The following is a 13,612-nucleotide window of genomic DNA, read 5'->3' on the forward strand; positions in this document are numbered from 1 at the left end:
CCGTATCTTCAAGGACTGGAATCTCTTCAGGAGATAATACCACTTTAGGGGTATTTTCTTCTTCTAGAGCATGTGCCATTTCAGAGGAAATTTTCTTTATTTTTCTTTTTTATGGTGCAACATCTTTTGCACCGACCGGTCTACCACGCTTCAGGCGTGACTTTGATTCTGTAGCCAATTCTTTTGTATATGATTTTTTAATTGGTATATCTATTTTAGCTGGAATAGTTTACTGCAGGTATATGAGATTTAGTTATATTTATAGAATCATTAAATGCGTTAGGCATTTGGTTTGAGATATTTTGTATATGGATAATTATTTTAACTTCAAGTTCGCATTGACCGGTACATGGATCTAGAAAATATAATCCTGATGCATTTTATGTTAGGTCAGGATTAACTTTATTTGAATGTTTATCTCCCCTTAAGGGAGGAACCATAGACTTGTTAAAATGACAATCTGCATATCTTGCGATAATAAATCTCCGGTTAGAGGCTCCAGATATCTAATTATAGACGTGGAATCAAAACCAACTTAGATACGTACTCTTCTTTGAGATCCCATCTTCGATCTTTGTGGTGGAGCAATCGGTACATATACGGCACTTCCGAAAATTTTAAAGTGAGAAATATTAGGAACCTGACCAAGTACCAGTTGTAGTGGAGAATGTTGGTTGTAGGAAGTTGGTCTAATCTTAATAATATTAGCAGCATGAAGTATTGCGTGACCCCAAATAAATGTAGATAATTTTTCTTTCAACAACAGCGTTGTTGCAATAAGTTGGAGTCTTTTGATAAAGGACTCAACTAACCCATTTTGTGTATGTACATGAGGAACTGGGTGCTCAACTGAGATTACTACAGACATGCAATAGTTGAAAAAGGTTACATATGTGAATTCACCGATATAATCTAAACGGATTGACTTAATGCAATGATCTAAAAATTCAGGTCGTAATTTGATTATTTGAGCAAGTAATTTTGTAAAAGCATCATTACGAGTTGAGAGAAGACAAACATGAGACCATCTAGTTGAGGCATCGATTAATACCATGAAGTACCTAAATGGGCCAGATGATGGGTGTATAGGTCCGCATATGTCACCTTGGATCCTTTCTAGAAAAGTTGGGCTTTCAAGCTGAACTTTAGTACGAGATGGTCGACAATCAATTTTCCTAAAGAACATGCTGAACATGCAAAGGTCATTGTTTGAAAGAACTTTGAAATCTTTAAGAGTATGATCAGTAGAATTCTCTATAATACGATACATCATAGAGACGTCAGGATGACCTAATCTTTCATGCCAAAGTGTATAAGATTTTGGATCTATGAGTTTGGAAGCAAAGACATTATGTGACTCAATAGTTCTAATTTTCATCATATATAATCCCGAGGAAAGTGAGTGAATCTTTTCTAATATTTTCTTGTTTCTAGGACTAGCGGAAGTAATAAGAAGATGTTCACTATCAGCCTCAGAGGTAGTTTCAATGTGAAAATCATTGAGACGGATATCTTTAAAACTAAGAAGATTTCTAGCAGACTTACTAGAATATAATGCATTTGGAATGTGTATATGGGTACCATTAGGGAGGACAAAACTAGCTTTTCCAAAATCTTCGATTATATTAGATACGCCGAAAATCGTTCCAATTTGAGCTTCAGTTTTGGTTATATGGGTAAAATATTTTCGATTCTGTAGAATCATATGAGTTGTACCCCAATCAGCAATGCATATATCTTCAGAATCCATTATGTATATAATTAAGAAAAATAATTTATTTGATAAGAACATAACACGCTACATAGTTCAAACAAAATAAAGCACACAATACACACTACTATAGTAATTATATGAAATTAATCTTTAGCCTTCCACATGGGAGTTTCGTTAGGTTCATTCGGACCATTAATGCTTATTCCTCCAGTTGCGATTCTCGGGAAATCATCTATGTTATTGTTGGTGAAATTTGTTTCTACCATTTTCTCTTTTGATTCTTGAGAAGATTGGTATTGATTAACAAGATGATTTTGGGCACGACAATTACGTGTCCAGTGTCCATCCATGCCGCACTTATAGCAAACATTTTCAGTTTTTCCTCCTTGTGGTGCATTTCTTTTACTCTGTGATTCAGCTTACCACTTCCGGTGACCAGAGTTGTTATATAGACGAAAATGCCCGTGGCTCCGACCTCGTCCACGGTACCGACCTTGGCCCCGTCCACCTTTATACCCTTTTTCACGTACATTCTGCTGGAATGACATGTTATTTACTTCAGGTAATGGGGCAGATCATGTTGGACGGGATTGATGATTCTTAATCACCAATTCATGATTCTGTTCAACAACGAGGAGAGTTGATAGAAGATCCCCAAACTTAGTAAATTTGCGCTCCCTGTACATCTGTGCTAAGTTGATATTGTTGGGGTGAAAAGTTGATAGTGTGTTATCGATTTTTCTTTTTCTCCGTAACTTTCTCACCATACATAATAAGCCTAGAACTTATTTTAAACAAAGTAGAACTATATGCTCAGACACTCTTAAAATCCTGAAGTTTAAAATTAGCCCAATCATTTTCAGTTGTAGGTAGATAAACTAATTTCTGGTGATCGAACCTATCATTTAGATTTTCTCATAAAATAAAGGGATCCTCGACTTCTAAGTACTCAGATTTTAAATCTTCATGCATGTGGTGTCGGAGAAAAATTATAGAGGTAAAGTTTTCTTCGGCCATGGATTTATTTTCTGCCTTTATTGTGTCGCTTAATTTTTTTGAACCCAAATGCAACTACATCTTGTACCCATGATAAATAATTATCGTCAGAAATGTCCAAGACAACAAACGACAAACTAGTAATATTTGTCATACTAAATCTGAATTAACACGAAAAATATTAAATTTTAATTAATCAATGTAAATATTACATAGACTCCTACTTAATCGGGTGCGTTAACAAGTATGTAATAATCAATATATATAACATTATTATCATTGATATTATAAACAGATCTATAAATAAAATGACAAATGGATTTTCACCCGCCATACGGACGTCTGCGTATGCAGATTATCTTCGACCAATAATAAATTAAAGTGGACAATCCTACATAAGTTAGTTAGGGGCAAACATTATTATCCTATGGTTATGCAATTTATAATTAATATTCCCACTATACGATATTATCCAAAATTAAATGGTACCGTAAATTATTTTAATAGGCGGTACTCCGACCATATAATTATTATTAGTAGAGGGTGTAACTACTTCTACTCCGGTCATATATATATATATATTTAAATTATTTGTAGAGGGTGTAACCGCATCTACTTATATATATGTATATTTAAAATAAAATTATACCTTCTCAGTTTCGACAGAGTTTCGTGCTGATAACGTGTTGTAATATACCAATATTAATGGTAACTATAAAAGAGAGCTATTAAATTAGAGAGTAAGAGGAGAGGGAAATATGAGTATAGAAAAAATAGCTCGGTGCAAAGTTTTCATTCATAAATGCAATCTATTTATATTAAAACAAAGGGAGCAAGTATTTAATGAAAAATAATAATTTATACACATTTATACATAACATATTATGCCTCCTGAGTCAGAGCCTGTCGCTTAAATGCGGTTTACCTTGGTTCACGTGGTTTGCAGGTTATTGCGTGAGCCCGTAGGGTTTATCCAGTGCGCACCCAAAGAATAGCGGCTGCGGGTTACCTACGATAAAAAAAAATAAAAATAAATATTACAACATTTGCTAACTATATGATAATCAATTTACAACATATAGTTTATTTTTAGTACATAAATTATGTTAAATTATACGGCTTTGTCATTTTAATATATAACCGACCAAATTATTCATTTTAAATATATAACCGACCAACTTATTATACTCTATTGTATATTACATAGGACTCTGCTTAAACATCGGCTGAATGGACTCTGCTTAGCATCTCTTTGGTCATTTCTATTTCTATACACGCTTCATGTCTCTTACATATAGTAATTTCAGCGATTTCATACCTGTTACTTCCTCGGTCTAAAATTACTTCCTCCATCTCGTTAGATTGTTAACATTATTTAAACTCTCCGTACCATAAGAACTGTCGCACTGTTTGCAATACTATGTTTCTGCTAATTGTTTCTGGAACTATTAGATTGTGCCTACTCTTATGATGTTTATATAACAACTTGTGCTGGTGTAATTGTCTATCCATGCTTACCTGGTTTTTCTTGGTCTTGTGTTTGTCTCAATCATTCTTTTGAAAAAAAAATTTGAGTATGTGCTGCAACTAAAGGATTAAGCAAGTTATATGAAATCAACGAATTGCATTAATACCGATACTTCTTTTTCTTTCTATGTTCGCTGAAGTGGCAATATATCCTACAGAAAAAAGAATATTTGCTGACTGTAAAAAATTTGGCACACCAGTTAAATTTTTATCAACAAACACACTTAAAAGGGGGAAAAAGGTCTGTCCAGCTGATTCACTACTACATACTAAATTTATAGAAGTAAACAAGAGAAGAAAAACAATAAAATCTAACAGTCATTTTGTCTGAGGGAGATAACAATCATCGGATTGACTAATTAGTTAACCGGATCTTCTTTTCATCTGAAAGTAGCTTGGCAAAACGAAATAGAGCCTCGGAATTAGTACCTTCCTCCAAAACAGGCTCAAATGCTCCTGTTTCTATATTGACTCTGGCTACTGACTTCTCCAACAGCTTATTTCCTATGTCAGCAAGTGCCTCCATATTTTTCGTTGTTGCTATATCACCTGAAGTTGTATTCCCGATGAGATTATCATCCTGAATACGCAGATAATTCTTCTCAGCTCCAAGGGCTTGAAATAGTGATGTAACTTGTATGTCAACCATATCGGTGCTTGCAGCACTATAAACGTCAATCAAAGGCGTGGCACCCTTGTCAAAAATCCAATTGATGAGACTCCATTGAGAAACCATGCTTGCATTGTACTTCTCCTCAAACTTAGCTTTACCAACGCCAAGTGATACCACCAATACCTTAGTCGTGTCCATTGGCTTGATATCCACAAACTTGAAGTTTCCTTTCAGTATTTTGTTAAATATATGTGTTATAGCTACCTGAGTCTGAAGATTATTTTTTGACAGTAAGACTTTGTTTAGGTCATAAGTATGATATTACAACTCCGAGAACTCGAGTACATAAACATTACCGGATTGGTAGCAGCAACTCCACCATCGATAAGATTAAAGCTGCGTGTCTTCCCATCTTCATATTTAGTCTCAAAATAGTGTGCTGGAAAACCAGTAGGAGCTGCAGATGTGGCTACACAAACATCTGCTAGTAAGGCATTCTTTGAAGATTTTGCTTTTGCCTGCAGAATTAATTAAATAATTTAAAACATACAAAGCTGTTCTGTGTCAAAATATATAAAAAATAATCATAAGCAATTCAAGAGATCGGCATACATCACTTGTAGAAAAAATCATTGGTTGAAGAAGTTTGATGTCAAAAGTTGGAATGATCACATCTGTGAGAGTCTGGTTCATTGTAATGTTGCCTAATAATTCCTTAATTATCAATCTCAGGTACTTCCCATCATACATTGGCCCTGCAGCGGAGGCACTATAAGGTCCAACACAAAATTGATTTCATCAGTGCCTTAATTCATATAATTAAGGTAGTCAATTTATTTATTTTTTCTCTCTCGATAGGGGATATTAAATGAGATTTAGTAAACAGAAGTAAGGGTGTTAGCTAGGTATAGATATACTTATCCTGCGTGAAGATTTTTGGTCCATTCTCGAAGTAGAATTTGTTAATGTCTTTGGCAGAAAAGAGAGGCTGGTTATGTTTATCAGGAGCTGCGAGGAGTGCAGTTATCAGGCCACCTGTGCTTGTACCAGATATCACATCAAAGTATTGTGCAATTCTTGCATTTGGTCCATCCAGTTCCTACACTTGAACCAAACTATTAGCCTATATAATAAGTTTGCAACTCATTAGCATGAAGCTTAAGAAAGAAAGAAGAAGACCTGAAGCTTAGACTCGAGAAAGGCGAGAATGGTCCCAGGGATGATGCCTCTAATGCCACCTCCGTCTATACTCAGCACCGTCACAATCCTCCCTTTTGGTGGTTCATTTGCACATTCAAAACTAGTTGCTAATGAAAACAGCAACGACAGTGCCAAAACTCCTGTCTTCTTCATGTCTTCTTGTTTTGTAGCCTAAATCCGAAAAGGTTTATAAAGAAGTGTAAATAGCAACGTCACTCATGTATAGAGAAAGTGTTACTGTTAAATACATGAATGCAGATGATTAAAATTAGCACTAATATTTCAACGCTCATCCCTGTTCTGTAAGTTATCGACGAAGACCTGGAATGAAGCTAGGGATATAAAACTGTTATCACCGATCGCTTTCACACGGAAATTATTGAGAATATTTTAAAGTGACAATACAGGTTGACCTTACGCGCAAAACATACCAGTCCACAGTTGAAGATAACCAATCAGAAAGAGCGGTGCGTAACTAGCAAAATTTTGGTACTCAATAGATAATTACATAATTATTTTTAAAAATTTTATTATTAAATCCCGACTACTAACACTAATTAACTTTTATTCTCTTTGTTTTGAATCTTCTCTTATCCGTTAAATTTTGTTTTCTATTAGCTAATTTACATCGAAATGTCAATTTACCTTTAAATCTGAAAATATTTCTTTATCTATCATTAAGTAATATTAAATGTTTTTATTGATATTTATTTAGTTTTAAACTTAAAATCATTGAATTAACGATTGTATTTGTTAGTATACATCCCAACAACGAATGTATGAGTTGTTTTTTAATATCAACAAATTTATGAGTTTTATTTAAATTTTATTATGTAAAATTTAATTAAGTAAAATAACCTTTATTTACCTTTAATATTTTAAAAAATAATTTTTATCAATAATTTAGTAATATTAAATAAACTACATTAGAAAATATAATTATAATAACATTATTAAATAACATTAAGTAATATTAAATTAACTAAAAAAAGATGTTTGGCTCGAAAGATAATTATACAATTCATTTCAGGGAAGAATCCTATACGTAACAAAGCTAACATGTTAGATTTTATACAAGTAAAATAATTACCTGCATAACTATAATTATACCGGGAAATTTCAAAACTACACCCGACTAGATTTCTTTTTAACTACATAATTTATTACACATTTTTATAATATTCAATTCTTTACAAGTACCAATTCAATATTTTAATTTTAATCCGTATTTCACACGAATTATAAGTTCAATTTTCTGCAAACAGAAACTTGATATTTTAATCCCGGACTCGTGATTCGCACGGGTTATCAACTAGTTGAAGTAAATATTTGAAGTATGTTTTAAAAAATTATAGAAGAAAACATAGAAGATAGCTTGTATATTTTTTTTTAAAAAGTAATGCCAGTGTTACAAAATTATAAGATTTGATATAAAAAATTATTATATAATAACTAATCCATTTTTAATCTCTGTGTCTAACGATGATGTTAACAACATATAGGACGGTGAGGGTACAAGATATATGCCGTAGAATGATTAATAGTTAGATATAAATCGTACATATATGTATATGTAGTTTATTTTATTTTTTATTTAATTGAATTTAATATAATATTTCGTTATTTCATTATGTTGGACGACGAGTTTAGATTGATGACAAATAAGAATATACAAGTATGTATGTGTGTGTTATCTCCCTGTCTTAATTTATACATATGTATAAATTTATTGTATATATGTACACACATATTAATTATATAATAATTAATAATTTTTAATAAATGAATGACAAGGGAAATTAAATATTATATAGATGTTAATGTAGGGATATAATTACCGTATGAATTAATTTGCTTAACAAACTCCCCTGACGATGTTAACAACCTATGGAACAGTGTTAGTATATGATATATGTCACATAACTATTAATAGTGAAGTATAAATCGTACATATGTGTACAAATAGTTTATTTTATTTTTTATTTCATATAATTTAATATAATATTTGACCATTTTATTGTGTTGGAGGCGATGTTAAATTGATGGCAAATAAAAAATATATGAGTATGTATCTATGTATGTATGTGTGTGTGTCTCTGTGTGTGTGCATGGATGTATGTATGTATATATGTATATATGTATGTATATATATATACATGTATGTATGCATGTATGTATACATGCATGTATTAATTTATATATATGTATGTATTTATTATATGTATGTATGCACGTATGTATGCACATATTAATTATAAAATAAATAATAATTCTTAATAATTGAATGATGATGTGAAATAATAATTATATAGATTTTAATGTAGGGGTATAATCGTCATATTAATTAAATTGCTCATCAAACCCCCATTTTGTTGTATTATATATATAATAGATAGATTATATTTTAGCGCAATACGTTTATAAGTGAATAGACAATACAAGTTATAATATATTTTTGTAAGTTTAGATTCTCGCAAAATACTATTTATTCATTCGTTATAATCAATTAATTCCCATCATCTATTTATATACTACATTTAAAAGTAAACATGAATATATTTGATTTGTTTTGTTGCTAGGTTAATGTTAGTGTTTGTGCCCTAGAGACAATACTATTATGTTTATATTATGAAATATTTGGATTATTAATAATGATTATATGGATTATTCTTTAATAATTTATTATATCTTTATTTTCTGCGATAAGATGTTAGATTAATAAATGTCCTTGAAATATGATATGTAAATCTATATCTCTAAGTACGTAACTTAGAAATGAGATTATGAGAATAGTATTGATATTTCAAAAGGTCCCTAGTCAAGTATTATTGTTAAGGGATGAAAATAAATACATTGAGACTAGTGTATTTGTTGACTGATGATCACATCTCATTGATCATAGGTATGGTGATACTAAAGTCAAAACACAGGCACATGTATTAAATACATGGTGCTGGATTGACCCATTACATGTTTATAGTGTCATAAGTTAATCTCACAGTGATAATGATGTATTGGTTCTTTGACCTGAAATCATTATATTTCTATACGAGAATTAATATACTTTGATACTATTGAAAGTTATCCTTGACCGGGTAATAATAAAAATAGATATTGGGTACATTATGAATCGTATGAGAAATAGGAATGATTTAGATGAGATTTAGCCCTGCTTTATTAAAGGAGTGATATTATTGGCCTCTTGATTGAGTAAGACTATAAAATGCATGGCCGTGCTCAAATACTAATTTGTTTAATAGTTTACTCATTGATCAAGGAAAGAAGGATTGAACGTTAACAGAGGATGACACAATGCGTGCCTCGAGTTTGATCTATAATATAAGGCTAAAGTGATTATATTACATTGTACATTATTCACGAAAGGTTTAATCGATCACCAATTTAATTATTATTACTTGGGTAACAATGATGTATTACTAGATGCCGCTCATTATTTATGATTTTAAATTAGATTTAAAATTGTTGCCAACGTAATAATAACCTAAAGGGTCGCACAAAGAATGATTGGAGGATTATTTAATTTAAATTCGGATTTAAATTAAATATAAGTAATTCGAATTATTTTTTATTAATTAAGTGTGACTTAATTAATTAAATAAATAGGAAATTCGAATTTAATATTAAATCCGAAATTAAGTTATTGGATGATTAAGTGAGACTTAATAATACAATAATTAGAATTTCAAATTTAATAATAATAATAATAACTCTAAAATTCAGTTTAGGGTTGGAGGCCCATTGTCGGTCCATTGCCTATATAATATATTTTTCTAATAGAATTAGGGTTACACATTTTATTTGATAAAACATAAATCCTAGCAGCTTGAAGAGAGATAGAGAGAGCAAGAAGGCGGCCTCAAGAACGTGCTAGTACATACCCATCCTTCGGGCGATCATTCGTGTGGATACCTTCAAGGCGTAGATCGTTCTAGCGACGGGCTACGTGGTGATCATTCAAGACCTCCATCTTTCCATTAACGTAAAGCTTCTTTATGTAAACATACTAACTACGAATTAAATATTGTTTTTCGCATGGATCCTGCGGAGGGTTTCGATTTTTAAGATTTAAATTTACGTTTTTCGTTGCGTTTATGTGCTAAAAACCCTTAAGTTAACATCGTCCCGCATAATTGTTCTCCTCTTCTTAAAGTATAATATTAAAAAAATAGCATAATAACCCGTGCGAGGCACGTGTCATTTTCTAGATTTTTTTTGTACACCATACAATTATATTAGTAAAATTCTTGATCATTTTCTTATTAATAAATATTGTATAACGTCTAAAACATATCAAATATAAGTTGAGTATCTATCAATGTGTATAATTTTCATGTAAAACATTAATAACGTTCATAACGTTTTTAATATATCTCATTAATCATAATACATATTTTCTTATTTGTGTCGTGTAATTTGTATTTACTAAATGAATACAAGCAGGGTCGTGTAAAAGGAAAAGATTGAAGGTAATCCATCAAATATTGTCAATATGTTTATAAAAAGAAACTAAAAGTTAACATATATGTATATTGCATAGTCGTGTAAATTTTTTGAGTTTTGCCCAAATAAACCCGGAGTAATGAGATATTTTATTACTAAAGTCAATACTAATTTACAATTAGCTTGTTTAATTTAAAAGGATTAGTAATACATAATTAAAGTGGTCAACACCTGCAATCATAATATTCAACAAAGTAGAATTTACACTACAATTAATATAAGTTTATTTTTTAAGAAAAATGTTATTTTTTTAATTCAACGTTTATGTTGATTTAATATCATTGACAATGTCTTAATTCATTAACTAAAGTCGATCTCAGCCGTGTACTTAACTTTTAATCCTCTATATTATACAAAAAAAATTATAAGATGTCATATAATTGTCAATTCATAAATTAAAATTGACATAATCTATTTAGTTTTTAACACATTGAAAAAAAACTTAAATTCAATTGATTATTCTTATTTTCAGAACATAAAAGATTTTTATTATTTTCTTCTAGTATATGCATCAATAACTGTGAAATACACCATTAAAATTGAATCTTTTAATATTGGTAAAGATAAAGTCACATGTGTGTGTATGTATGTAAATTATTATTTATTATATTTTCGAGTAAATTATGTTGTTCTCGTTTATTTATATTCTAGATATCTTGGTCATGTATATATCTAATTGTTATTTAGTAAATTACTCAAATAACATATATTTATGATTATTCAAAAATTATAATTATCTAATAAATAAATTATAATTATTTATGTATCGTAATCGTAGTAGCACTAACAATCAAACAATATCTATTTTTAATCAACAGAGTATCTGTCATGGATGTGACATAAAAATAATTCATATATCGTACAGATTAACTACTGATATTCAGAAGTTTTTTTCAAGAATCTGAAGATAAATTTGTACTAATATCATCATTCAAATCATTTTGAAGTTTCTTTCATTTATGATTCTAATATATCTTTTTATAGTAACTTGATAACATTGTATATTATTTTTCTAAAATTAAATATTTTCAATTTGATGAATTTTTTTAATTACTAGTTGAACTTGTTAATCCTTTCAAAATATCGACTAATATTAATATTTTTTATTTAGATAGCATAACATGGATTAAATCAAATAGTACAATACATTATAATTTTAACCTTTTTTTTCAGATAATTCAAAATAGTTGTACAATATTTTCCAACACTAAATATTCTTTTGTAAATTTATTATTGCTAATTTTAAATATATTTTTTTCAAAATATTGAATTTTATAATTTTTCAAATTTCTTATATATATATATAGTTAAGTTATATTGAGTCCTTATTTTTAGTTGAGTACAGGAGTCCATATATATTCTGCAAGTAAAATAGTATAAAAAAATTTGTAAAACGTGAATCATGTTCTACAAATATCACTATTTTAATAAATATCTTGCAAATCTCATATATTTGACAAGTTGAACATTGCAGAACATATGATTTTATAGATCGTGATCAGTTTGAAGAGCATACGTATTCACGTTGCAGAACATGTAAATATTCAACTTGCTGAATATTAATGATATAACTCCACAACACACGTTTATATTATGTAGTTTATTATTTTAGTTTTTAAATTATTAGAAACATAAAACCTGAAACATTAGATTTGATTGTAATATAAAGTTAGGATTTTGGACTTCAGAACTCCACAAAAAATAGGGACTTTATGTATGTGATTACTTATAATAACCATATCAAATTGAATAATATAAAATTGAGGATTTGTCTCACAAATATTTGAATATAAATATATCTTTAATTAAATAATACAATAAATAAACTATTATTTTATGAAGAAGCATTAAATGTCTTACCATTTTTCAAATAACATGTTAATGAAAATTACTAATTTTACTTTATAGTTGTAGTTTATTTTTTTTAAGGAGAAAGAAAAAATGGGATTTTAGGACCACCTCTTTATAGATTCACTTTCATTGAATAATATTTTAAAACTATTTTTTAAAGTGAAACATTAATAAATAAATCGATTTAGTATATCTTCGTAGTTTTAACGGAGCTTGTGACATCTCATGTCAAATTTTGAATATATAAATATTGGATCAAGTTCCCGATGGTATAATGTAAAAAACCATCCAGTTAGTAATTTGGATACATAATATCAATTGACTTGATCGTATAAAGATCTCAAAAATACTAATTTTTATGAATATAATATATTATAAAATTTATCCTTATTGGTAAGATATTCTCGGCGAGCTCGTAATTTATTTTTATTAAACCTAGATAGTGATGATGTATTTTCGGCTGGGTCATGTAGTCAAATTTTGAGTATTTTTTTTAAAATGGGTAAAATTCTGATTTTGAAGCTAGTAATTTTGATACATATTATCTGTTGTAAAAGACATGTCTATACTTTAACAAGACTAAGATATTTTGTCAACCCTAAGTAAGTTGTATTGTTATCTTAGTTTGTATTTGTACTTGTAACACTTTAAAGTCCGTAAAAATGCAAAGGAGCAGACTGGAGTCTTTTTCTTAAACAGTATCAGGCCTAAGGATTCTATCTGGAAGAAGATCAAGAAGATCATGCCTTAGAAGAATTTTGAAGAAGTTTGGAGTTGAATAAAACTGTTTGTATAAAAATACTCTAAGTCAGGATCTCTACAAGTCACAAATTTAGTGTTATAGAGAATTCATTTGAGAACTCCAAATGACTTAACGAGAAGTCAGGAAAGCTACTACAGAACTCAGGGAGATATCGACAAGTCAAGAAGACATGAAGGTTGGAGATATCGACAAGTAATTTTTTCACTAGAGAACTCAGAGTTATCGACAAGTCTACATTCATTAGAGAACTCTGAGTTATCGATAAGTCTAAGTCTACTAGAGAACTCAGAGATATCGATAAGTCAAAATTCACCAGAGAACTCTAAGTTGTCGACAAGACAAAGTGAAGACATGATGCTGAGAGATCTCAACAAGCTAAAGGTTCATTCGAGAACTCAAAGACCTCTATAAGTCAAATTCACTAGAG

At 29.8% G+C, this 13,612-nt stretch overlaps 1 protein-coding gene across 1 annotated transcript; it reads right to left on the minus strand.

Annotated features, from left to right (window-relative positions):
- Positions 1-4,343: 4,343 nt before the first annotated feature.
- On the minus strand, positions 4,344-6,408 carry LOC141696758 (patatin-like protein 3). Its single transcript, XM_074500885.1, has 5 exons — positions 6,030-6,408; positions 5,768-5,949; positions 5,463-5,619; positions 5,207-5,368; positions 4,344-5,120 (listed from the first exon to the last, which is right to left on the minus strand). The coding sequence occupies exons 1-5, from the start codon at positions 6,201-6,203 to the stop codon at positions 4,593-4,595; spliced, it is 1,203 nt and encodes a 400-aa protein (XP_074356986.1). The 5' UTR covers positions 6,204-6,408; the 3' UTR covers positions 4,344-4,592.
- Positions 6,409-13,612: the final 7,204 nt, after the last annotated feature.

The sequence above is a fragment of the Apium graveolens genome, chromosome 11, assembly GCF_009905375.1.
Source record: "Apium graveolens cultivar Ventura chromosome 11, ASM990537v1, whole genome shotgun sequence".
Taxonomy (NCBI): Eukaryota; Viridiplantae; Streptophyta; class Magnoliopsida; order Apiales; family Apiaceae; genus Apium; species Apium graveolens.

Bases quoted from the DNA above. Each gene is read 5' to 3' on its own strand.
- LOC141696758 (XM_074500885.1), bottom strand. From the start codon at position 6,203: ATGAAGAAGACAGGAGTTTTGGCACTGTCGTTGCTGTTTTCATTAGCA. The intron at 5,620-5,767 runs GTATATCTATAC...TGGACCTTATAG, and splicing joins AAAATCTTCACGCAGGATAA to TGCCTCCGCTGCAGGGCCAA. The intron at 5,121-5,206 runs GTAATGTTTATG...AATAATCTTCAG, and splicing joins GAGTTGCTGCTACCAATCCG to ACTCAGGTAGCTATAACACA.